This window comes from Brachyistius frenatus, unplaced genomic scaffold (assembly GCF_029030835.1).
Source record: "Brachyistius frenatus isolate BFR_SWC_R1_liver_20210118 unplaced genomic scaffold, ASM2903083v1 Contig_39, whole genome shotgun sequence".
Taxonomy (NCBI): Eukaryota; Metazoa; Chordata; class Actinopteri; family Embiotocidae; genus Brachyistius; species Brachyistius frenatus.
The window spans coordinates 211328-238448 of NW_027210638.1; the positions used below are offsets into that span (position 1 = coordinate 211328).

The 27121-nt window shown below is 42.8% G+C and overlaps 3 protein-coding genes across 3 annotated transcripts; 1 reads left to right on the forward strand and 2 right to left on the reverse strand.

Moving 5' to 3' along the window:
* Positions 1-1053: 1053 nt before the first annotated feature.
* On the reverse strand, positions 1054-5617 carry uevld (UEV and lactate/malate dehyrogenase domains). The gene is made up of 12 exons (XM_069701873.1): positions 5522-5617; positions 4843-4927; positions 4680-4745; positions 4428-4591; positions 4180-4321; positions 3997-4091; positions 3790-3895; positions 2882-3052; positions 2604-2768; positions 2182-2269; positions 1351-1474; positions 1054-1243 (listed from the first exon to the last, which is right to left on the reverse strand). The coding sequence occupies exons 1-12, from the start codon at positions 5561-5563 to the stop codon at positions 1079-1081; spliced, it is 1413 nt and encodes a 470-aa protein (XP_069557974.1). The 5' UTR covers positions 5564-5617; the 3' UTR covers positions 1054-1078.
* Positions 5618-6669: 1052 nt separating this feature from the next.
* On the reverse strand, positions 6670-11436 carry spty2d1 (SPT2 chromatin protein domain containing 1). The gene is made up of 6 exons (XM_069701856.1): positions 10915-11436; positions 10466-10589; positions 8817-10340; positions 7642-7798; positions 7487-7564; positions 6670-7367 (listed from the first exon to the last, which is right to left on the reverse strand). Exons 1-6 carry the CDS (start codon positions 10975-10977, stop codon positions 7274-7276), a joined length of 2040 nt encoding a protein of 679 aa, XP_069557957.1. The 5' UTR covers positions 10978-11436; the 3' UTR covers positions 6670-7273.
* Positions 11437-13754: 2318 nt separating this feature from the next.
* tmem86a (transmembrane protein 86A) lies at positions 13755-26907 on the forward strand. The gene is made up of 3 exons (XM_069701874.1): positions 13755-13893; positions 20601-20865; positions 21543-26907. The coding sequence occupies exons 1-3, from the start codon at positions 13873-13875 to the stop codon at positions 21968-21970; spliced, it is 714 nt and encodes a 237-aa protein (XP_069557975.1). The 5' UTR covers positions 13755-13872; the 3' UTR covers positions 21971-26907.
* Positions 26908-27121: the final 214 nt, after the last annotated feature.

A 27121-nucleotide genomic window follows, 5' to 3' on the forward strand; every position in this document is an offset into this window, starting at 1 on the left:
TGCTCGAAGCTGAAGTTCTTCACCAATGGAAGTTGAGCCATAATATACTGTACCAGGACCTACTGTGTAGTCTAAACATGTTTATATTGTTGTTTTGAGTTGTACATATGCCATTATATATCGCGTCTAAACATCAGTTTTTGGGTTTTTTTTGCACTGACGTTTGTCACGACAAACAGGTTTTGCAGTTTTCGGTAAGTGTCGTTTTGTTTTGTTTTTGCAACGAGAGTTGCAAGTTAAAAAAACTTTGGTCTGGACTCAGGATGAAATACAGGCAAAAACAAGTACGTTTGGCCTGCTGGAGTATATTTTAACATGTGACCTGGCCACCAAGTGTAACACCCCTTCTCTCTATGGATCTGCTTTACATCTGCACCATCGGTGCTCAGACCAAAGCTTATGTGCATTTCTGCAACCACTTGGGAGTTTTATAAAAAGAGACAAAACCTTGGTTGTCTGTACGTTTCTCTTTTCCACAAAGACGATCCACATTCCTTTTCATGTATTTTATTGCACGCCCACAAAATCCTGTAGTCCTCCTGCCCGTACATACCTTTGATAGTTTCATATCAAGCTGTGCAAAGTCTTTACAGAGTGAACAAAAATAGGTGCAACGGAGGTTTAAATATTGAGGCATTTAAAACTTGTTTTATATACAACATACTTTCTCTACCACCCTGATTTTCTCCAATAAAATAATGAAGGGTTAAAATACATACGTCTTAAACTTAAGTTGTTATTGACAAAAACGCAGTTATGCAGGACTGTGAACATCACGTTTCTTCAAATGCTTTTGCAGAAAACTCCAGGACTTCCAAAAACTAGAACTGCCTTCATGTATCAAGTTTTGCTTCTCATAGCCCTGATCATTTCAAGTACAAAAGGCAATCTGTACATCATTATTGATTTAGTGCACAATGTCGGGACAAGCCTCGCCATTTAATTATACATATTTTAAGGCAGAAGCGTTGTCCATTAACTTAAAACCTTCAGGGTAAATCGAAAAAAACCGAAGCGCCGTGCCACTTCAGCTCAGCCACCGTCCAACGTCCACCGTCCAACGCGCCGCTCTTGTCCTTCACATCCTGAGCTGACTCATGAGGTTGGACAGGGAGGCGACGCTGTCCCTGAGTTTGGCGTCTTCTTCCTGTCCCAGCGACACCCCAGCCAGGCGCGTGGAACCATTCGACCCCATGAGGCACGGCAGGCTGAGGAACACCTCCGCACCGATGCCCCCCCAGCCCTGGAGAAAACGCAACACGCACGAATCCGACTTCACTCGCACGGCAGAAGAAATGACGGTGAGCGTCGGTGTGCCGTTCTGACGTCGAGACGTTCGGTAGCGCTTACCTGAGCCAGCGTGGAGACGGAGTGCGTCTTCATCTTGTCTGTCAGGACGCTGTTTGTGATGTCGGCGATGGAGAGCCCGACGGACCAGGACCGCTGGCCTCTGTTCTTTAGCATCGAAAACGCTCTGCGGGCACAAAAGGAAAAATCCGCATCAGAAAAATAGCTTAAAAAAAAACAAAAACATGTATTAAGTAACGTTGTCGGAGCGCGGTCAAGTAGATGCACCCGTGTTGTTCGTCTCCCGCCGACTGAATCTTAACAAGTTTCCAAAACCGCAGGGTGTCGTGAAGGGACATCTTGGAATTTTCTACCTGGACTCGTGTCGGGTCCGAGTGACAAATAGTGCCAACGACATATAAAACTGGTCCGCTATTGAGTGACAGCTCTTCAGCTGCAGAACACACTTCGGGAAAATTGCACCCCATCAATACACATCCAATTCAAAGTGCTTGTTTTCGCCGTCGGCAAGCTCGGATTCTTAATGTACTCGTCCGATAACGTGACGGAAAGGATCCCAAATCAAGAGACGGTAACGTCCTCTCGCGGAGACGTCTCGATTGGGGATCTTTGTCGTCGTGGTGTCGGGACGCGTGTCCTCGGTCTGAGCGGTCAGCTGCAAAAACGAGCGCTTTAAGTGGAGGTACATTTACGGGGGTGCAATTGCTCAAAGGAGTTGCATTGCAGCATGTTTTGCAGCCCTCTGTGCCTCAGCATTGGAGCGGTTTCATAAACCGTCGTCCTCGTTCGTCACTTTGATCCCAAAATGACGGCAAATCGGGGTCCGGGTTGAAATACTGACCTCAAAATTCCCTAAACACTCATTGCCAGTACCTGTCTAACAGTGGTTTGGTGGCGTTGGACCCCCGGGCGATCTCCGGCTGGCCTTTGGAGCTCAGGCTGATGTTGCTCATCACGGCGACTGCAACGCAAAAACACCCGATGATCTCAATTCGTGTGCATCACTTACAGGCGGCCGTCACGAATCTTGAAATGACAGGAGACCGCACGAGATCAGCAGGTCGCGCGGCATTAGTGGTCAGACTGATACAATTCAAAACGAAACGAATTAAAAAAAAAAAAAAGGACAGACGAGAGGACGATGGCCGCCGTTGAAAAGAAAACGGGTCAGTAAAGCAGATGAGACATTTTGTGTAAAGAGCGGCCCGTGTAAATGCTGAGTCGGTGATTCGGCCCGACTGTCAGTGGAACGCAGAGGCTTCGCGTAAATATTGAAGTGAGTCTTTTTGACTCACCTTTGTCGTCTGAAAGTTCCCCTATGACCCAGGCCAGTTTGTGAGTATTCAAGTTGATGTCCAGGATGTGGCTGAGTCGCTCCGAGTCCAGGTTGCAGCCTGCTCCGACCACCCGTGTCGGAGGCAGGCCGCTCTGCTTCCAGGCTACGTGGGTCATGATGTCAACTGATGTAGGAGGAGGAGGAGGAGGAGGAGGAGAGGGAAACGGAGGCGATGATACAAAATGGGTAAAGACTGAGTGAAGTCCATAGAAAAGAGTCTTGTTTATGTTTACCAACCTGGTTGTGATGCAATCAGCATCACAGCGTTTGGGTTGATACGCGCCAGAGTTGGGATTATCCCTCTGTACAGATCGACGTTGGTCTGAACAACGCTGACGTACGACTGCTCGTTGCTCCACGAGTTCGCAGTCACCACGACAACCCTGGAGCCTGCCGAAGCCGACATGTCTGACACGAGAGGGGAAAGTGTCATCAGCAGCTCGCGCCCGCGCGCACAATCCAAACTTTGTTGTTTCGAGCACACAAACTAAATTTGGATTCATCCCTGATGAGTAAACAGCTGTCGGAGAGGCGAGTCATCAAGCACAGTCCCAAAGTAAACTGCCGGTCCACTACCTTTTATACAATCTGACAGCAGTGATGACCGAGAAAGCAAACCTGGTAATAACCTTATCACTGTTCATGTGCTAATCATCTACTGATCATCACGTTGCTTTGATTTAGCTCTTAAATTCAATAAATTCACCACAAAAAAAACAAAATCTGCTGTCAAAGACTATTTTCAAGGTCATGTGACTCAATCTGGGCCAGTCAACACGTGTCCGTATGCGTCACGTGAAATTAAATCAAAAGCCGCAAACGCCCGGTTGTAAATTTCAAACGACGCTCTCTGAAAACTGAGCCGCTTCCCGTAAGATTTCCGTTTCAGAAGTATTTGGAAATGGTTTGGAAAATGATGAGACCACGACTATCTTCGCTGTTATCAGCTGGGGACAAATCTGCATGAAACTCGGGAGATGGTTTGATCCTCTCCATAACATCATTCATTTTGGACAACCACAGTGGGTGTTTTGTGGGTTGTTGTTTTTTCCCTTTCGGTCTTTAGAGCCGTTTTTCCCCACGACGTGACTCGGGCAAGAGGCCCCTCTTTTATTACTACGCCACGGTACGGAGCGTGAACGTACCTCTGGACACTTCGACCCTGGGCAGATCGAAAATCTCCAGGTCTGTGCTGCCGCCTTTGGTGGAACTCTCAGCAATGTCAATGAAAACAAGTTTATCCACTTTACACTAGATGAGGAGATAAAAAAAAATAAAAAATGAAGTGTTGGCATTTTAATTGAAGCTGGGAAAATATACACCATCGACTAAAATACAATATAAACATCTACCTTTGATAAAATGCTCATCACTGAAGCCATCCCTAAATCTCCTCCTCCAATAACGGAGACTTTGTTGATCGTTTGATCGTGATGTCCGGTTCCACCTGAAACGGACGCGAGGCGAGCTCCTTAGCGTTTCACTTCTCTCACCGTTGATCATTAATCATAAAAGTTGCATATCAAGTCGAGCACCTTCATTGATCTGGAGGTCGGAGACCAACGCCAGGAGGTCGTGGGGGTTTTTGCCGTCTTTGCCGGCCTTCGAGGACAGCGGGGGATCCTCCTCGAACTTGGCGATCATCTCTTTCAGGAGACCCACCACGGACGACTTGGGCTGTAACGGAGCAACAAAAACTGATGACGAAAAACAAACACCACAGCAGCTGGTCTTTGAAATCTCACATCTGAAATCTCACCCAGAAGGTTCATTAAGGCCTTACGTGATCCCAGTTGTGCAGCCCCGGCAGGTACATGCGTCCCCGGGCGTCGACGTGCTTTCCCTCTCTGACGACCATGTTCGAAGTGGGTCTCAGGAGGCAGATGGGGGGAGTGAAGGGGAACGAGTCCAGCAGCCACAGCTGGATGGGGAAGTTGTACGAGCAACCTTGGGGACCGGGGACGCAGAATCGGCACTAAATAAATGACCTCGCCAAATTCGGACAAATGAATCGGTGGAGAAGAGAGGGCCTCACCTTCATACTGGACAGGAATGTTACCGGTTAATTTCACAAGATCTTTCTGGGTGCTGTCATTGTATGCTGTAAATTCAAAAGAGATGCCATCGGTATTTTTTTTTATGCGTACAAGACAAAAAGGTGAAAGTCTACAGCAGGTAGACGGAGTGAACCGACTCACTGTACGTGCCCGTGGATGGTTTCAGCCCCGGGTACACCCGGTGGATTTTCTGCAGCTCCTCAACAGCCACATCGTGAAATTTGTACTAATATTCAAGGGAAAATATGATTTTTTTTTTATCAGTGATTACTGATTACTCACGTTGTACCATTATCTTCAGACATTTTAAAAGATCAAACATCATCAAATCAATCATCTACAGATTAATGGATCATTTGGAACATTATTCGAAATTATTTGATGAAGCTGTTCACTCTGGTTTGAATTTCTTAACAATGTGTTGTATTTTAAAAAAAATATATATATATTTTAGATAATCTAGATTTAAATTGTGTCCAATCTTCATCTTCAAAGCATTTTAAAGTGGAATAAAAAAAAAAAAAATAAAAAAAAAAGTAGAATATTTTCCTCAGTTACACACAAATAGATTTTTTTTAAAGCGTTGTTTTTAATTTTTTTTATTTCAGGTTGATGTTAGAGGAGTCAGTGAAGACGACGTCATTAAAAGGTTTCTCGGTAACACGTGAAGTGACGGAGCTGGTTCGGCCAGTCGGTGAAGGCTGGCAGCGGCTAACGTGAACCAGCCTGCGTTTTCTAGATCAGGTTGTTTTGTTTGTTTTGTTTTTCTTTGTTGTTGTTTTTCACTTAAAAGAGCTTTTTAAAGGTAAATAACACGCACCTTGGAGAGGATCCGCTGGATCTTCTCTGATGTTAGGTCCATCTATTCCGAGTGCGACGCCGTTTCCCCAGATGTTTACCCTCCTGACGGTCGACTTCTGCTGGGGAAAAAAAAAAATATACAAACAACAAAAAAAACTTCCGCAAACTTTCAAGGGGCGGCGAAGCGAGGGGAGCAGTCCGGCCCCGCCCATCTGTGACGTCAGGTACGGCCAGCCGTGAGGGAACAAAAGGCCCCGCAATGACTCAACGTGCCTGACGCGAACGTCAGTGTTGTATTTTACTTGCGTATTTCCGTTGGTGCTACTTTATACTTCCCCTCTACTACATTTGTTGTATTTTTTTTTTTTTTTTTACTTCAATACATTTCTACTCGCTTCAGTAACTTTTAAGATGAAGATTTGACACCATTACACTTTTGAAATACAACTTTGTTAAATATTAAACCGGTGGTTTCTAACCTGTTTCTTATCTGACCTCTCACAAAAAAAACAAAAAATCAGTGTGGGGTCTGGGTCACATTGCAGATGAGTTGTTAACAGCGCCATCAAGTGATTTATTTTTTCCCCTCTGAACTTTTCACCTGGTTTCATGTTCAAATGATCCAATCTCTCACCAAAAATCAAAGATGAGAGAATAAAAAAAAAAAAAAAACAGATTTGTGAATCAGAACTTTTCTTTTTCTTCTTTGCTCTCTCAGTATCTGTACTTTTGTGAAGGATCTCCGTATTTCTTCCACCCAGTGCCTAAAACTAATGTTATCAGGTTTATCAGGTTGGTGTTAGATTGGATCAGCCGGAGGGATGCTAAGCTCTTACCCTGTTGTGGTTGGTTGGATGTCACTCAACTAACACCATCAGGGCCTTCACCCCCCCCCTCCCCCAACATCACCAATCACAAAGCAGAGCATTTCTCCTGCTGATCCAATCTAGCACCAGAACTTTGCTCACCATTCAGTAAGTTTCTTTCAATCAAGTGAATTACTTAAAAAAAAAAAACAATGAAACAGCTTTCCACACAATTTACAGCAAGAAAACGTTTCATTGCTTCGTCTAACAACCAAAAATCACACCATTTGCCACAGATGACATTTGTAGTTGAACTCTATTATATATTCCTAAGATTGTCAGAGACTGAGAAACTCGGAAGTAAAACTAGACAATTAAATAAAAGCCTTTATGCAATCGTTTCTGTCAAATCCTTTTTAAAGACAAGACACACAAGTTATCAAATGGAAATGTTTTCTGCATATTTCAACTGACTTTACAATCAAAGTGTTTGGAAAAATATGCAACGACATCTTCTGCTCAAAAATAGCCTGTTTTTAAACACTTGACATGGTATGTTATTGTAAGACCAAAAAAAAAAAAAAAAAAAAAGATCACACTTCCATATTTATTGACGTCTTCGCAGCTCAACTCGTCTTACAGATCGGGACTGCTGTAAACCCTGCACTCAGTGGGGGAAATAAATAATATAATGCCTGAATGATTTGTGCATATTTTGTCTTTATCAAGTCGGGTTTTTTTTGTAAAAATTCTTCTTGTTGAGACAGTCGCATGTCACTGCACTCAGTTTTTTTTTTGTCCAAACACAGAGAAAGAAGCAGAGATAAAAGCAACATGGACCAAAGTGGGCTTCGTGTGTTAAGACGGTGGACCGGCTGTCCCATCTTTCAGGGGGACAACAAGGACTATTTCTTTCTTTTTTTTAAGTTATTATTAGTCAACTCGATGGAAATGAAGTTTCAGTTTCAGTTTGTTTTTTTCCTCTTGTCGTTTTTCCTTTTCAGTTCCTCTTCATCTCTTTTCTCTTCCTCCAGATCCTCCTGCACGGCCATTCTCAGGCTAAAGTAGCAAAAGCACAGGAATACAAACAAAAAATACATTATAAACGAGGCAAATGCTACAACTCTGTGAACAAAAGGTATTATATATATATATAATACAAGAGTTTGAGACTGTACCTTCTGGCTTCTTCTTTCTGCAAATCTTTCCAGCTGCTCTCCATGAATTTAAGTGCATAGTCGCTCTCATCTTTGTATCTGAGGAGTTTAAAAGAGTTTAGAATTTGGTTCACGATTGAGTGAAATGACCAGAATATACGGGGGACAACACTTACTTCTTTCGATCGTAGCCAAAGATTTCCCTTATGTGCCTGGAAATTTCCTCTTGCTCATCACCAGCATCGTCAATAAAATCATCCATTTCTGAGTCCTCGTCCTCCTCGTCCTCATATTTCCTCTTGTACGCAGATGTGATGGGTGGTAACGTTGCCCCTGGATGGTAAACACGGACGTTATTTGTCTTTCTTCCCTCTTGAACATAAACATACCGTGTGAAGACCTTAATGATTCGGTATCGTGTGCTTTGGGCGCTTAAGAAACGTTTAAACTGGCGGTCTGGGGATTTGTGAATTCTGCTTTTGAACTCCAGTTTAAAAAAAAAAAAAAAAAAAAAGTCACTTTGACACGAGAAGGCAGACGACCCTGAAATAACGTTTTGTTTATGTCTGCGAGAAAGGTTGATGCACTCTGACCCACAAATGAAGACAAAGGCTGCCGAGTGTTGCTGACACAAACAAACCCTCCGATTGTTGTTCCTGGCTGTTTACAAATTGTCAGCAACTATATATTATAATTGATAGCCACGATGCATGAGCTGTGAATATATAAATATTCTAATTACTTAACTTCACATTGAAATGTATTTGTTTTGCTGCTGAGGGACGATGGAAAAATGTGGTTTTTTTTGATGGAATAGCAAAAAGAAAGGATATAGTACAAGAAATAATAACAATAATATTCTCTCCCTGAATAAAAATGTGCCGACTCAAATGTCATTACAACCAGCCAGCAGCAGACAACGTGCTTGAGGAAGACAGGAAACATGTCCGCTCCTGTTTTTGCTGCTCTCGTTAAAAGAATGTACCAAATACGCGTATAGAAAACGGCTTCATTTTTTTCAAAATGCCTCCTTTCAAGTTGCGTAGCAGCTCGGATTTACCCCCAATCGGTTAAGCACATTGGGCCAAAGTTTGAATTCACTTATGTCTTTAAGGTCTTAATATTTACCCCATTTGTTGTCTCACTACAATTTGGAATATCAACATGATTATTGTTTTAATTTTGTACGAGTTTAGTAGTGCCGCTGTTAATGTCTTGTCCTTGTTAGTTGCTTCATCTGTCTGAACGTGAGCACTTGGTAACGCTGTACTGAAATGTGCTCTATGACTATAAATTAGTACACGAGGTCCATAAATAATAATTTCATAACTATCTTCTCTCTGGCTCTTACCTGGTGGTCTGTTCATCACAGGTCTGGGTGGCATTCCTGGCCGAGGTGCCATCCCGGGCCTCTGTGGCATGCCTGGCCGAGGGGGGACACCCGGCCTGGGTCCACCAAAATTCTTGGACGAGATGGTCTCCGACACCACAGTACACTTGGGTCTCCCGGGTCCTGATCCCGTGCTGCCAGTCGGCCGTCCCGGTGCCATTCCTCCGCTCCCCGGCCGACCCGGCCCGATCCCCGGAGGACGGGATCCGCTGCCTCCGGGGTGACCCTGTAGGCCACTCCCGCCAGGCCTGGCCTGTGGCACACTGCTAGGTTTTGTCTGGAATGAGCCTCCGGGCCTCGCGTGAGGTTGACCGGCTGCCTTAGGAGGGACACCCGAAGGTCTCATCCCTGAATTACCACCGGGTTTTACTGCAGAATTAATTCCAGGCCTCTGTGGTTCTCCCCTCCCAGTCTTATGGCCTCCAACTGTTGGTCCTTGCTTGAAAGAGCTGCCCTGACTGGGCCTGGTCTGTTGGGAGCTGCCGTGTTGAGACCTCTGGCCTGTGACAGCTGTACCAGAGGGCCTGCTTCCAGGAATACCTGACGCTCTTCTTTCAAGTGATGATGAGCTTTCTTTTTTAAAGCTAAGGTCACTTGAGGTGCTGGATTTGTGGCTAGACGAGGGCCTGGGGCCCCCTTGTTTGGCTAAAACCTGAGATGATGTAGATTTTGAAGGAACTTTACCGCTTATGGCACCCGACGAACTGGACAAGCTCGTCTTGGGTCTGTCTCTATCGCTGTGAGACGTCTTGCTTCTGTCTCGTTCTCTGTCATTAAAAGACGGCTTAGAAGAAGACGAGCCTCTATCGCTGCTATGTGTTGGATGCGACTTCTTCCCTGAACCACTGGGAAGACTTGGCTTTTCTAGAGGGTTCTTTTGTGGTCTGCAGTTCTTCTGTTCCTTCTCTAAAGTGCTTTTTCGACTTGAACCGGAGGTAGACTGAGACTTGCCGTCTCTGTCTTTCTCCGGTCTCTTGGCCTTGCGCTCCATCTCCAGCTCCCTTATCTCGTCAGCGGTGCGAAGCCGTTCTTCCTTTTTCACCAACTTGGGTTTTAAGTCAACTGGCTCAAACTGCTTCTTCTCTGCCAATTTGAGTAAGTCGGCAAAGTTCATGTGAGCGGGTTTGGGCGGCCCACTGGGTTTTTTAAAAGATGACTTGCTGCTGCCGTTCCCACCGACACTTGTGGTTCTCCCTGGTCTCACCGGCTCCGGCTCCGTCTCCGAATCCGTCTGTTCATACTCGTAGTTGTCCTCATCGTCCTCTGGGTCAATCGAGTTATTCCTAAATCTTTCCATATCCATCCCACTATCTTGCTGCATCTCTAGTTTTGATCTCTTCTTCTTAGGAAGCTCCACCACCGGGATGCCGTTGTAGCCTCTGAAATTGTCCTTGGTTCTGGACGCCATGGCTCGTGCTTTACGATCGGATTTTAACTCAACCCTCTTGGCTAATAGTTCATCCTTCTGTTTCCTCATTTCCAGTTCTGGAAATTAAAAAAAAAAAAAAAGTAGACAAATATCGACATAATAAATGAAGAACAGTGTACAATATGTTCAAAAAAAAAAAAAATCGATGTAATGTACACCAGCTACGTTTTGTCACTGGTACCTTTAGTTTTAGTGTCAATGACTTGCTTCTTCAGAAGCGCCTTCACAGCAGCAGGATTTACACCTTTCGACTTCGGGTCCTTTTTGGGTGGTCCGGCTTGCAAGCTGTACCTCTTTTGCTTTTGCTTTTTAAAAAAAAAAGAGACACAAACAACACGTTGATAAGTTCAGGTTTGTGAATTTGGAGAAGCTGCACAGTCTCTATAATATTGACATTTTATTTTACAGGGGTATGAATGTTTTTTTTTGTTGTTGTTGTTGTTGTTTATCCAGCATACTGATCTTTAAAGATCCTGGTTTGCAAACGTGTTCAAATCCCGGCAGGCAGGGTCATGAGTTTGCAGGTTAGCGGTTAGCCGCATTTGCGCTTTTACGCGGCGTCCCCGCTGGTCCTCATCGATCGGCCACGAGAGACAAGCCTTTAACTCACCTGCACATCCTTTAACTCACCTGCACAGTGCCGAGGCCCCGATTTTGCGAGGCGATGTCCAATATGTTATCGAAGTCCATCATTTTTTTTTTGGGTAGGGGGGGGCAGTTGAGCCAAACGGGCTGTTGGAAGCGACTCGAAAGCGAGGAGAGCCGAGATTCCCGTCTAGTTTTCAAAACCGCTAGATAGCTCTGTTAGGAACTTACTTCATCAGGCTACAAAACTGTAAACTAAATTAAAGTTGATGCCACTTTACTCCATCGCCTTACGATAGCACGCGCTAGCTGCGTTTAGCTGTAGCCTTACGTTACTAACGTTAACGTCGGCTAACCAAGAAGCCCGAAAGACGAACTTGCTCTGTGCTCTGAAAACACGCGAAACTGAGGCCGGATCCATCCAAACGCTGCACGGTTACATCCTACTGAGAGAGAGAGAGGGGAAAAAACAAACAAAAAAAGGACCAAAACTCGGTCATTACAAATGCCGGGTGTTGGTGGAGATATGCAGCGAGAAAGAACGAAGATTTACTGGTCCGAAGAGTAATTTGCGGAAGTGAGATGATTCTCGTGTACGTACTTCCGTCTTTGTGACGGTACAAAGAGTCAGCAAACGCAGAAAGAGAACTCCTCGCGGAAAGACGTCTTGCGAGTGGACACGTTTTGATAGGTGATATTTGAACAGGTGTTGGGTCAAATTTGGATACATTTTAAAATACTTGTGTAAAGTAATTGAAATAAATAAATAAATAATCGGATAAATAAAGTGAAGTCAAATGCTTGTGTAAAGTAATTGACTACAATGTGGTAACCTATAAATGTGGTATTTAAAAATATATATATATTTAAATAAATTTAAAATGATGGTTTTCTTGTTGACGGAAGAAGAAGAAGTTTTTGCTCTTTTATGAGGGAACAAAGTGAGTTTGGTACAAACAGCCTGCAGCGTTGGAAGAAAACACTCTCGGACCTGAAGGAGATGTTACACCTGTGAACTTCTTAAAATATATAAACTTAAAATAAACAAAAATTAAACTTATTGTAGCCATGTTTGCCACGAAGATTTGCTCTCATCTTAATTATGTGAAAAGGGGGGTGACCTGTCTTGATCATGAATGTAAACTGAGTGTGTGTGTGTGTGTGTGTGGGGGGGGGGGGGGGAGAGAAGAGAAGTTTAACTGAAAAATAACATCAGCGAAAAATAATCTCATCTGCTAATACAATGTTTAGCACTTATAGAGTCTGACAGAGTATTAGAAAGCCAAGCTGTAATACTTGTATCTTGTGGGACCCATACAGTCCATGGTGGGACCTCACGTTAAACCCATTCCGCTTACGTGTGACCAGCACTTCCGTCTCTCGTCCCGGGGTTTCCTTACGCAATGTCCGTCCAAACCGAACCTGCATTTTCACAGTTGTCTTGTAGCCCACATGATGTCGCTACTGTTGTGCATATATACGGTCTACGGGCATATCCTCAAAACCTCTAGAAATGTCATGTGAGGTGTTACCAAAGCTTCTTTTTTTTTTTTTTCCTTTCGTGTCACTCCTTCCTCATCAAATAAACATATTTTTGCCCAAATATCTTGTTTTTGTCTGCAAAACACACAAACTGTTACAACCGTATGGTTTCTAGAGGTGGAAGTCTGTAGATATCTAAAAAAAATATCAATGCCATAATGCAGCAGAACACAGTTCCATGTCAAACTCCTTCATTGACAACCGCATTTTAGCAAAAGTGCCAAGTATGATCAAAAAAAATGTTTACCAGAAAGGTTCAGTACTTGTGTAAGATGTCCCTCTGTGGGTCAAAATGATTGCATTTTAACATTTTATTTGGTATTTAAAATTTGTTTTTGACCAGGTTAAAAAAACACAGCAACTAAACAAAGGTACATGTCATGTGTGCATCAATTACATATTAACAATAACATACAAAACAAGACATAACAACAGGAACTGAGCAATAACTAATGTCTGCGCATCACAGAGGTTTATACAAAAAGTGTGGCAAAATTAATTATAAATATGTATGTAATACATAATTATACATGTTTCATAAGTCTTAGTTTCTAAATAAATTAAGTGGACTGGAGAGTAAAATATATTCGTTGGAAATGTAATGTAGAAGGATCAAAATTCTGCCAAGTATTTTAGTAAAATAGTTTTCACTTCAGATTGTTTCATGCATTTTAGAGCAGTGGCTTTCCCATCCACTGAGGTTAGAACAGAATTACCTTAATCCTGAAATTAACCGGGAAAAAAAATCATTAATTTCCAGTGTAAATTCATCTTTGTAATAACACTGACAGTCTAAACTGAGGAGGATTTTTATATGCATGTTCCTATCATTTATCTAGGGGTCTTGATGTCTTTATTCTTAATAATACTTGATCAAAAACTCCAAATGGAAGGAAACCAGGCAGAAGATCCACAGTCTGTTTTCATGAATATCTCCGAATCAATTTTTATTAGAGAAACATTTCAGTCTCAGATAGATGTTAGTTCCTTTTTTTAATGTCTGATTTCTCGCACCCGATCTGACCCATTAACACTGAATTGTTTAATGCGCAGTCCAAAATAAGCTCCACACGTCTTATCAACCAGCTCCATTTCTGTAAAATGTAAATAAAGGCCATCTGCTCCGATATGTAAACAAGACACTGACTCCTCCTATCCGGGCGTCCCTGACGTCTTGACCCGCCCCCAAATACGACCGTTCTCTGCTCCTATTGGTTAAAAGTAAAACGCCCGCCCGCGTCGGGCCCAATCTCTGCTCCTATTGGTTAACAGCGAAAAGGGCTGCCCCACGTTGCGGCTGCTCCGCTGCCGCCTCCTTGAACGTCGGACCGCCCACCGGATCGAGGACAAAAACAATCGGCATCCCTCTGGCAGTCCAACATAAACAAGAGGACCCAAACGAGTTTAGACATTATCCACTTTTTTTTTTTTTTAACCGACAAGGACAGCACCGAGGGAGAAATGGTTTCACCGGTAACAGTGGTGAGTGTCAGCTTCAAACCTGCCTTTGAAACAAACAGGAACGAAGAGCAGCTAGTTTAGCTCGTTACATGTTAACGACACTTCCCAGGATAACCTTCTTAATATATTTCTGTTTTTACATGTTTTATTATCTCCAGTTACTAATTGAGCAATTAGTTTTGATGACACACACACACACACACCCTGTCATACTTTGTCTGGGAAGACCAGCGCATAGCTCTTAATTGTCAGTAAACAAACATGTTCGCTAAATTAAAAAAAAATATATTAAAAAAAAAATGCTCATCCAGGTGCCCTTGAACAGCCGCGCTGACGTCTGGTTATTTGCACAATATGCATGTGTTTGTGTTAGAGACTCAATGAAATAACTTTTAATGAAGGCCATTTCCTTGATATTTGAGCTCAGCAGCAGTTCACTTTTCCTTGTCGGTGTACTCCACGTACACATAAGGACGTTTCTACACGTTTCAAAAGGCAGCCCCAGACGAAAAGAAAAGCTCGTCATGTGACGACCTTTTTTGTCCCCCCCTCCCCCCCCCCACCCCCCCCCACCCCCTTTTCCTGTGCCCTCCAGTAACGCATGCGCCGACCAATGCTGCTCGACTATGGTTGCCTTTCTTTTTCATCTCCTTTGCTGAAGCTGAGCTTTATATAGGCTCTATTGTTTAAGCCTGCCCATCAGCTTCATAACGGACCTGACCGTGAAAATGAACATTTTGACAGAAAAGATGAATAATTGAAGCGGGCTCCAGCATCCTCTTACTGTGACAGGACTGCTATGAAATGTTACCCCCCCCCCCCTTTGAAGGATGGTGTAACTTGGCCTGTAGTAAACCCTGATGTCTGTCCTGGGGTGGGTGGGGGCTGTGTGGATGAATGCTTGCCACACAGACTAGTTGCCTTAGTGATGGGAATAAAGTGCAGGTTCGGGGTTTGACTTTCATGAAGCCACGGCCGGTGCTGCGGTGAAAAGTATGTAAAAAAAAACACCTTTGGGCGGCGTTGTTTTCTTCTGATGTCGTTCCAAGAAAAAAAAAGTAAGCAAGCGGTGACATCACAAAACAGCACGTTGACTATTGCTTTTAATTTGCTGCATTTTTGAAAACACCGGTCTCAGAAATTCACTATCCCTGGCTTGAGCATGTGGTGTGTTCGCTGTCTAGCTCTGCTCAGAGGTCAAATGTATTGTGGGAAGTGAATATTGCCCCGTTGAAAGCTGCTGTAGCTAAGTTGTTACATATACATAAGATGCAGTTAATATTGGGAGTAAAGTAGGTTTTGAGAATCACTGCCACACTCGCTGACATCTGGCGAACAGATTGTTGTGCTCTTAAGGGAACTTATCAACTTGGGTGTCCTTTACAGATGATGTACAATGAGCCGCTGAGAGCACATCCACTCTCAGACTGGCACATACTGGCCTTCGCAAATATGGACTTTGCTCTTGTTGGCAGGTACCTGCTGTAGCCCAGACATACAGCTGGGGCTTCACTCTGCTTTTTGGCTTTATTAATAAAATCGTAGTGGCTTGTCAGTGTTATCCGTTAAGTTAAGTATATAATGTAGCAAACAGGTTATGTTACAAAGGTAAACAAATAATTCAAGTTCAGTATTATTGTAGGTTTTCTCTGAGCAGGAATGCTACCTTCTGCTGCGCTGCGCTGCTCGTCTACAGTTGACCTGAAGTGATCCTTGGAATTAAAGCAGCTGTAGGATGGAAGGAAACAGAGCTGTGTGATGCTACGTAGAAATAAAGATGTCATATGATTCACATACCAGCTGAGCCTGCAGGGACCAGACTTATGTTACAGTTACCCCTCTGCCAAGTTGAGTACACAAGAGTTTACAGGTCTTTAAATATTTTCCTATATCATGTTTCTGACTCTGAATGGTCGAATAGATGTCCTGCTGGCTGGATGTTACTCAGTGCTTCTGTGCTGTACTTTAGTTTTTTTTTGTTTGCTGCTAACGGCTGCATGTTTCTTCCTGGGCTGTTGTTAGGTTAGGTTAGGTTAGGTTAGGTTAGGTTAGGTTAGGTTAGGTTAGGTTAGGTTAGGTAGTTACTTTATTAATCCCCAAGGGGACATTTTTTTCCCCGCTACAGCAGCATACAGGAAAGCAATAAAATAATAATAAAATAACAAAAAGCAATAAAATGACAGTAAAAAAATTGTTTTAATATAAAATGCACAGTATATACAGTACAGTATATATATATATATATATATATATGTATATATATATATATATATATATATATATATATTGTTGTGAAAACAGAAACAGTGTTATTGTTGTGAAAAAAATTTGGAGTGACTTACTTAGAAAAAGCTCGGTAACAACATAAATCCCTTGTAATTTTTACTCAGGAAATAATCAAGTAAAATTGATATTAATATTTGTAACATCGAAAGTTTTAAAGTAGATTTTACGAGCAATTATCTTTCCTGGACACAAAACTGACTCATTCTTTGCTCATAAAGTTCACTCACATTACCTTTGTATGTAATTACAAAACCTTAATAAAACAAAATACCTGGTCTTTCAGGTTTAAATAACTAGCTGTTCTTTACTTTATTTCAAAAAACTTAAGAAGCTGCTTCTGAAAGGCAGAAATGAGGAATGAATCAGCTTGAAATAGATCCTTGTCATAAAATAAGTGAAATATCTTTATGTTACTAAGTACAACATGTCAAGATGTTTTTCATTCAAAACATCAACTCAACTGCAGATAAATATTAGACAGGAACCCTCGTGCAAATATGAGCGTGCCGGATATTTGTTGATCTGAAAAACAATTACCCACGCCACATAATTTAGCCATTACATTTATTAGCAGCAAAGTATGCTGCAAAGATGTCACTGAAGGCATTTTGGCTCGCAGAAGATGCACACAGCATAAAACGTGACTTATCAGTTCTGTAAAATCACCACATCCTCTTCTGCAACCGAAAACCTGCATGTCACACAAACGTGAGCAGCGTTGTGCCTCGAAGTCATCGACCGGAAGCTGGAAGCACGTATGCCAGCACAATAACTAGCTACCTAGGAGGCTAACCTGGGAAGCTAATGCCGACGTGAAGTCTCCACCACTGAAACACAGACTTTAACCAACTGAACCAGGAGTGAACAGTTAGAAAAAAAATTTTTTTTGTATAATTATTTTCTTTTTTGATACAAGGCCACTTTGGAAAGGAGAGTTAATCCATCTCGACGTTAACTCCCAACAAAACAGTCCAATGTTTGTTAGTAACCATGCAAATTCAGTCAATCATTAACTATCATTGTTCAGCAGAGGACAGAATCAGGTGTTTGCAGCCAGTCAGCTGTACTGTTAGCAGCTCTTTATCAAGCAGCCTCTATTTATAATGTAATCACTCAGACTGCGAGACGATGACAAAATGATTCATTTTCTTTGCCTTTCAAATGAGGCTGTGTATCCTCTTTTTTTTTTTTACGCCGCTGGCGACGGCCGCCTGTCACACAGGACTAACAGCCATTACTAATGTCCCTGTCCCTTCAGTGTCCCCGTAGACAGACAGACCGACGCCTCAGTGGATGTGAGCGCAGTGCAGTTGAAACGACACCGCGCCGCACAATCTCAATCGAACACAAGAAAGTGAGGAGAAGAGCAAGGCTGACCCTGAGAGAAATTAAACCATCGCAACCGGCAGTTTATGAATTCCAGCAAGCAATTACGTCTTCTTGGTGGACCAATTTGCTGCTCACTTCTTAGCATAATGGGATAGGGAAATTAAATAGTAGTAAGAGTAGGCAATTTGACAAAAACGGTAATATTCGGACACCAGATGGTATCATAATTTAGATTCAAATCTAAGCCAGCTGAGCAAAATGTTCTTTCATTGAACATTAAGCTAAATTGAGACACATGTTTTTGGTTTAAACTTCAAGAAAGAGTAGCTTTTGTATGCTTTGTGGCCTTTGTGTTTCCCATGTAACCAGTGCCGTTTTATTCTTGTCCTCTTACTGGGTAGATGTCACTAGATTACAAGAAGAACAATGGCAAGCAAAACCGAACAGTATGAAACACAGCGGGAATCAGACCAAAGGTTATGGGAAGCTCTAACTTCCTTCCACCTTCCACCCTTATTCTCTAAACCCCTCATTAGACGGATGATCTATGCGTCCACCATTTCCATAGATAAAAATCAAACTGTCTACAGATTTTACTGCACTTTATAAATAGACTGGCTGGATGATAGCCTCCTTGGAGTCGTCTTCGAATCCCAACAGAAAAATGTTGTGCTTTCTTGTATCCTGTGATTCAGTAACTACCAGCGGCTTTGATAAACAGTATTCTGATATTGGCTGGTCTGGGAGTGCTGCCAGGGTTATCTCACTGCTTTGCACCCATTTGGCCTTAACAGGATAGATAAACTCACCATACACTCACACACACAAACATGGCAAAGCACACGTGGAGAGAAGAGGAGGGCACCAGTTCCTATTATACAGCTTTAGTTTTTGCCTCTGTGAAAAATTCCTCTCATGCTACTTGTATGTTGAAAAGACTGATAATATCTTTGATGGATGTTTAAGCAAAACTCAAAGAGTCGTTTGACCATAAAAGGCACAGCATAACTACAGATGATTTTGATGCTCAAGTAGCCGGAGCAGACAGCAGGAAAATCCTGTTATTTCTCTTTTTGATGTTTAGCAAGCTGAAAATAGAAGGAAAGCTGAGACAGCCTTTATTTGTTTAGATAAATAGATTCTCAGAAAAAAAAAAAATCATGGTCACACGCTATGTTGCAAATAACGCTTTATATAAATAATCTACTTAACAGTGGTTTCCAAGATAGTAACATCTGTGATTTAAGTACAATATTGTAAAATAAGCAGAATTAACAGCAATTAAATATATCACGAATTACAGATATAGAGACACGTATACATTTGAGCTCGACCGATTTATTGGTTTATCGGCTGATACTGGCCAATCACAGACGTATTTATAATGGAGAATATATTATATACATGAAAACTTTTTTTTTTTACAGATCTTAATGCAGAAAACGATGCTTTGGGTAACTGTTTCAATGTACTGATGTCATTTTGGACAATACATTCTTTGCTAAACTGGTAAAATCCTACTTTGAGAGAACAGTTCAAAATTAAATGTCATATTTTTTGGTTCTGAACCAATCTACCAAAAACCCCACTGGAAGATGTTTTGAGTGGTCGCGAAGGCTCACAAAACAGTAGGGTGTCTCAGTCTAAGTCAGTCCTCAAGTCATTTGGAGCTTCATATACTCCATAATCAGATATTAATGATAAAGAGAGCCAGTGTAGTTCAGATGAAACTGTTCTCTCTGGTTAGTTTCGGTCAGGAGTCTTAGCAGCGTTGTGGCTTTTTTTTGTTTTAAATGGTGCATTACTGTAGTCTGTCAACGCTTGAGGGCAACATGTGAATTTATTTAGTAATGGCGAAGGCGGGAAAAAGCTCTTCCTCTTTCTTGATTTTGTCTGAACATGTTCGCGAAAAAGTGTGAACTTGGGTGTCAGATCGCCGTTGTTTTCCCGCTGGTATCGGGTACACCAGTGCAGGCTTGAGGTCAAACACTGTGCTTGATCCTGTACTGTAATTTGGTCTGCTTTGTTATTGAGCAGTTGTGCAATCAAGGGCATTCCCATTTCTCCCCTCCTTCAGGAGAATAATGACCTAAAGTGACCCCCTCATTCTCTCTTAACCTTCTCTCCATCTCACCACCTCTCCTTTCTCCCTTCCACGTGTCCTCTCCTAAATCCAGCTGTGGTCCGAATGTTGGCAACCCCATCCCACTCACCACCCCCCGCCCCCGAAGCGTCGCTCTTCTCTGCTTCCCCTTGCTTCTTTTTCTTCTGTCCTAGTTACATGTGGTTTTGTGAACTGAGCAATCAGAGCAACACTTTTCTTCTGCAGCATTTTTCTCACCACAGGATGTTTGTGGTGAGGGATGCTGAAGGCTCACTGGAAAATTCACTTGGGACATCAAATCAGCAGCTCCTGTCCAGTCTTGTCAGACCTCTCCCTGCTGCCCTCTGATCCATTATCCCACCTCCTCCCCCTCTTCTCCCTGTCTTACATTCCTCATCTCTCCTCCAGTGATTTCAGCTCTAGTGAACCCTCACTCAGTCCCTCTCCCTCCCTACTCAGCCTCTTCCCTTCTCCTCATCTATTTATCCCCCGGGCCTACCCCCCTCCAGAATGATTCTCAGAACCGTCATTCCAGAGGTGTTGTGAAAACTTTATCTTTCTTTTTTTTTTTTTTTCTGACCCTTTTGGGCCTCATCTATTTGGACAGAAATAAATATGACTGGTAATACAGCTGGAAAGAAGAACTTGAGCCATGAATGTGATACAAGACTTCAAATAAGTCAAAGAAGAAGAAATACAAAGGTTACAGGTAGTCAAACGAACAGCGTGGGAGCTTTTTGCATTTCCCTTTCTACTAGCTGTTTCCACCAAGTTTCAGCCACAAGACGTGCGTATCTGATGGTGATGAACTATCAAAGCATGCCTGAAAACTAAGTTTACAACTGAGTTTAATGCATATCTTTTAATCAGACGTTTGGACCGACTGCGATGCATCTAAATCTAAGTTGATGTAGAGTATCACATTGTTTAAACACTGAACAAAATCACAGAATGTAAGTGCAACCGGCTACGACTCACTAATTCATGTAAATATTAAATCTGCTTCCAGGTCAAGAGTGAAGGCCCTAAACTGGTGCCGTTCTTCAAGGCGACCTGTGTTTACTTTGTCCTGTGGCTGCCCACCTCGAGCCCGTCCTGGTTCAGCGCCCTGATCAAATGTCTGCCCATCTTCTGCCTGTGGGTCTTTTTACTGGCCCACGGCTTCAGCTTCCTCGGTGCTCACTCCAATGCCCGCAAGATCTTGGCCGGTCTCATCTTTTCTTCTCTGGGTGATGCCTTTCTCATCTGGCAGGAGCAGGGCTACTTCGTCCACGGTGAGAGAAAATCTGGAAGAGTATTTTTTTGTTGTTGTTGTTAAATTTAGATCAGATCATTCTGATTTATTTCAACTCTTGCAGTTTTAATTATCACTAATATTGATCGTAGCATTGTTGTGTCTGTGCAGGTAATGCTACCACTGTAAAGGGTCAAAGGAGAAAGAAACTCGAGCTAGATGATTATGCATGTTTTAAATAAACCTTTAGCTCCAGGTTAGACAAACAAGGTAAAGAAAATAAACATCCATCAGGGTTTGCATTGATAAGTCCTGGATCAGCTGTAGTTTTTCCTAAAAAAAAGACGCATTCTTTCAGAGTTTCACTGAGCTCTTGATTTTGATTTCACCTCTAAATAAAATGGCAGCTAATGTGAGAGAACTTTTCTTCATTTTGTCCGATCGTCTGACTGCTCCTGTTTTTTTTCGGCCTGTTGAGTACAGAGTTATCACAACCAACAGAAACACTGGACGAATCTACAAATTATGGTCACATTTGTAACATGTTAGATGAGCTTGCTTTGCACTTCACCAGGTGCCTTTCTTCAAGATTTAATTCAAGATATTTTCATGAAGCTTTATTTTACATTAGATGTATTGATAGCACACTTTTTGTGTGTCATATTTAGATTTTAATTTTATATATAAATATAAATATATATATATAATGTCTTACAGGCCTCCTGATGTTTGCCATCACCCATATCCTGTACTCTTCCGCCTTTGGGATGAAGCCCCTTAACACACGTGCTGGCCTGGTGATCACTGCTGTGTCCTCTCTAAGCTACCTCCTGCTTTACCCCTACCTGTCCGGCCCCTTCACCTACCTGGTTGCCGTCTACATCGCCCTGATCGGCTTCATGGGCTGGAGGGCCATTGCGGGTCTGCAGCTGGCCAATGACCTGTGGACCTGGACGAAGCTGTCCGCCTGCCTGGGCGCTGTCCTCTTTATGGTCTCCGACCTCACCATTGCCGTCAACAAGTTCTGCTTCCCGGTGCCCCATTCGCGAGCCATCATCATGGCCACCTACTACGCCGCGCAGATGCTCATAGCGCTGTCGGCCGTCGAGTGCCAGGACGTGAAGGTGGCCAGGAAGAGAACGTGAGGTACCGCAGTCTCCAAAGCGCATGAGGCCGGGGAGGTGGCAGCTGCTCCCCCTCTGGCCCGGAGTGATCATGGACACATCTCACTGCCAGATCCCCAACCCTTAGCCTTCATCTCAGTGTGGCGCTACCACACTGTTGTCACCACGGCGACTGGCTATCACCCTACTATCCCACTAGTATGGTAGTATCACATGTGTCTTCTTACCAAGAGCACACAATAGTATTATCTTCAGCCTTCAGCAGTCCTACCTGCCTCCTCCAAACCTAGAATAGCTGTCTCTAACCTTGTTACCATGGCGACAAGTGTAGTGATATTAACCTGCTATATATAGAGTATTACTTTACGTTGAACTGTTATGTTTTACTTTATAACGGAAGCATGTCACAGGGCACCTTCAAGGAGTGTGTGTGGGAGAGCGATGGTGTGTGAGCAATGAGCATTCATGTGTTTGAGTACCACTCTTACCTCGCTTTCACACACCGTCACCAGACTGACTCCGAGCACACTTTGTGTGGTCCAATAATATAATTTAGCAAGTTGTGTTTGTCTTTTTTTTTTTTTTTGCAATTGAGTTTTGTTTTTTGTTTTTTTTACCAACTTGCCCATGTTTGTTTATTCCCTCTGTGTTCCCCTGAATTAAGGGTGCTATTCTCAAAGTCAGGAGCATATCCACACACGCACCTGTTTTTATTATCTAGAGTCGCTTCCATTTCCCTCACAATAACCGCACTGCCTTTGTTCGGTCCACTGTTTTAACATCCCGCCCAGTCTGCGTGGATGAATTGAATTTTTTTTTTCTGTTAGGATGTCCTTGAATAAGTCGATGTGCAGAGAGAGAGAGAGAGAGAGAGAGAGAGAGACACACACACAAAAAGGAAGCCAGTGAGGTTGAAAGGGAGGGAGGGAGGAGTTGCGTGTATAAAAGACATTGTGCAGTGCAGCTTTAGTGATCAAACATGTATGTTTGGGGAGGTCGAGGTTGTTTGTGGGAGCTTGGTCTCTACTGTTGAGATGCTGTAGGCACCGCTGTCACAAACAGAGCACAGTAAACATTGTAGTCACATTATAACATTCTGTACGCTGAACCTGCGTCTCCTTTTTGAGTTGAACCTGCCGGGCATTCGTTTTGCCTAATGGCAGTTTTTTTTTTTGTTGTTGATGAAAAACACAGTAGGTGCAAATGTCAACATGCACACACACACACACACACCTGAGACCCACGGCTCCTGCTGGTTTGGTTATTTGGAAAAGTTCACGGGATCTCATTGCCGCACGAGCTCAGGCAACCCATGCTGTCACTGGCCATGTTATGAAGAGTGAAAAGAAAGAGCTACGTCGCAGTCAGGAGTCTTTTTGCTTATCGACTCTGTGTGTGTTTACGTGGGAATCAGAAAGCAGAAAGCACTCATTCACTCATAACGGCACAAACATGCACACGAGCGTTCACATTGCCTCGGGGGCAGCCTGTCCGAAAGAAAAAGGAAAAAAAGAAAAGAAAGGAAGACAAGGGAACTGGCTTGTCATGTGAGGGAACAGTTATACCATTATTCCCAATAATTCCCTCTCACAGGACACTCCATCAGATTTAATCCCGCAAAATCCACCCCGGCTAATCCCCGAGAGGTCGTCTGACATTTTGTCTTTCATCTCTCACACGTTTCCCCTCCTCACCTTTCATTTGTTTTCGCCCTCTGCAAACACTTTATGTCCAAATGAAGTGTATTACTGAACATTTGTGAAAAATACGTTATACTTTCTCTTCAGACGTCGACATTTATGTATGTTTTTGAGTGTGTGTGTGTGTGTGTGTGTGTGCGTGTGTGTGTGTGTGTGTGTGTGTGTGTTGTGTGATACGAGTCAGAACCAACTCAAAGCCAGAAATGCTGTGAACCAACCTAGTTTATATGGAGTAGACACACTACTGGATAGTTTTAATGTATTCTCACAATGCTCTTAAACTTGTCTTCATCCCTTCCTCCTCTTCAGAGCATTAACTCTGTTAAGTTGGTATTTGTGGGATATCTTGACTTTACATAACAGTGACTAGTGCTGGACCTGCCAACTCTTCATACGTCAGCAGCATTAAGATTAATACCACTAACAGTTTATATAATAGAAAGAAAATCAGTTTTATCGCAAATAAATAGAAGGAATTGAAACAATTAACGGCAATAAATAAATAGCAAAGGGACAGATATTGTTGTTTAATAGAAACAACCAAAAATCACATGCTGTTTCCACAGTATGCTGTTTACAGGATAAACAGGCATAGAAAAGAAACAAACCCATGTTGTGGGTTTCTTCGGCTGGGCCTTTGATCCTTAGAGCTGTCAGTAACACACACAAATTGTGCACAAAACACACAATATGTATTGATGCATCACATCAGCCGCCATGACAGATCTGCAGGCAGATCATGGTGTTGACACGCTTCGAGGCTTTTCACATCAACAGCAGTTTCTGCTTTGACCAAGAATGACACTCGTGTCCAAGTGGCTATCCTCGACTCCCGCTGTGCCAGATAGTTCCTCAATCCTCCTCTCAGCCTGTCAGTGTGCTTGTCAGCACAAAATTTGTGCTTTATCAGTAAAAAAAAAAGTGTTTCATTAGTCTGGGTGTATGACCACTTGTTTTCTGTTCCATGTTATAATTTGTCCTCCCTGCGTTGCTGTTAGAAAAAAGTACTCAGAGGCTTGGTTCAAAATCAAACATATCGGACATTTATTCTCGCAAGAAGGAGCAAATACATGCCAGCCTCGAAGAGAGGTGTCCCAGCAGTGCTTCCCGTCACTCCCTTCTTAGGGCAGCTTTTATACAGTGTGACAAACAGTTGACAGTCACCCCCCAATTCCTTTGTATCTGCTTTCGTATGGTAATACAGATTAGATTTGCAGTTCACAAGATAAGGACACAAGGGGAGTCGTCAATTAGATGCGGAAAGTAAAACAAAAAGGAATCACTTGCAAATAAGACAGGTGACAAAAGAGACTTTTCGGAGCCTTCTTGATAAGAGACTTTCCGGAGCCACAATGCAAACAAGCGGAAGAGGCAAATCTTTTCTTTCCATCAGTTGCAGAGGCCGACTCCGCAGTACTTCTCCCTCTTCTCATCGCATCCACCTCCCTAGCAGTGCACGTTCTGTCTCTGTGCCGAGAGCCATCCGCAGAGACTCGCTGGCAGACATTCATTTGTCTGTTTATTCTGTCTTAAATCAGGGTTTAGTGGAGGACAAGTGGGGCTGCTAGTTAACACAGCTGACTCCAGCGTGCAGCCTCAAGTAAAACCATGAGGCCATGGTGAGACTGAGTCAAGCCGTCTTGCTCATCCTTACTATGTGGGCAATTTATGTAAGCACTACGTCTTTGTCCTCTGCCACACGAAGCCTCTCTGACTTTTCCTCCCACAGTTGTAATGCTTCCACACCAAAAGACAAGATGTATATTGAAGGATATTTCCCACACAGGACTTTTATAAGTGAAGTTTCTTTTCTTGATGTTCTGAGAGTGATGGATGAGTGGAATTCCTTAAAGCAAGAAATTAACTGATAACATGCTGATTAAGCGCATTGCCATCTATTGTGTCCACTGATGGGATTTAGTTTCAAATACGGGCTCTGTTTCCCCTCCAAAGTTTCTGCCTTTATTGGGCCACAAATAATCAAAGCTTAAAGCATTATAGAAAACTGAACTCATTTGCCTGAGAGGAACTTGTTGGCATTAGAGACCTCTCATGTATCAAACAAGCTTTTGTTTTGCAGGTGACACAAGTCCTCCTCCTCGCTGGTGCAGGATTGCTTTCGGCCTTCCACTTGGGAAGGAGGTTATTGTTGAGTGATATTGTCACTAGAATTAGGCTAAGAGGTGAAATATGACACACGGGGGAAGAGTGTCTTCCCGTTAGCTACCATCCTGTTCCCCCACAGATGGCAGGCCAGCAGGAGCATCACTTTACCTCAGCCAGTCAACAGCCCAGTTGTCCTGAGCTTTATGTGCGCAGACAAAAGAGACCCGAGAGAGCTGCGGGAGGCTGGTGTGGTTTCGGCCTCCACAGTGAGCTGGACCCAGGAGCTGTTGTAGTAGAGAGGGCCCGTGGTTTCACTTGGCCCTCTGAATAATATGGCACTTTGCTTTGGTTTCATGTTTTTCTTTTTGGTGTTTTGTTTCTTGTCTTTGATTTAAAATCTTTTCTGTTGCGTGCTGTGGTCGGGCGACATTCAAAAACCATCTTTACATACTGACAAGTAGGTGGAAATGAATCCTCCACATCAGTTCTCACTAAACACCAAGGTGTTTTTATTACTACAGCTGACAGCCCTCCAACATCAGTATGAGCTCATGAGAAGTATGTAAAACACCCATCTTCTCTTTGTAATATCTTTCTCAATCTACTGCACTTTTCTGAACCCAGAATAAGGCCAGTCAATCTCTCTTTAAAACTATCAGCTAAAGTGTTTAATGCAAAGGATTGTTGTGTACTGTATCCACTGAAGTATATGCTCCTTTTTTTCTTTATTTTTATTCTTGAAGAGAGAAAACAAAAGTTGCTGTTTTGAAAGTGACAAATCAACATGTGGGATTCAGCATTTTTCTTTAAAAGGCATTCATTTCTCTTGAAGTCTTACCAAACCTTTATGTATGAACCTTTCTTAAAAGTGTTATCCTTTCATTTGTAGCAAAATGAAAGCCCAATGAGTTATTTTTGCCTGTCACTGTGGTAAAAGCCAAGTTTTCTTTCCACAAATATGGACCCATTTGACCTTCTTTTATGAAAAAAGTTTTAGTTCTATGATATACTTTCCCTTATTGTCCTTGATTTTCACTTTGTGATTTCTTTCTTTCATGACTGTAGGGATTAAATAGTTTCTTTGATGTACTGAAACTGCTATGAATGTGAATATCTATTGGAGAAATAAATGCAATTACAATGCAACTTCAACATGACGTCCTTTGGTCTTATTTTTGTGTGCATGTTGTTTCCTAGGATCAAAGGTACCCCTCATTCAAAATGTCAGCTGATATTTATAACTCTTTGGTGTTTCTGTCTCTACCGAAGCTTCTGGTCCTCAACAGCCAAAGTGCCATTACGACAGAAAGGACAGGACGACAACAGAGAGCTCTGTTCTAGTAACTGCTGCACTCTATTGTCCGGC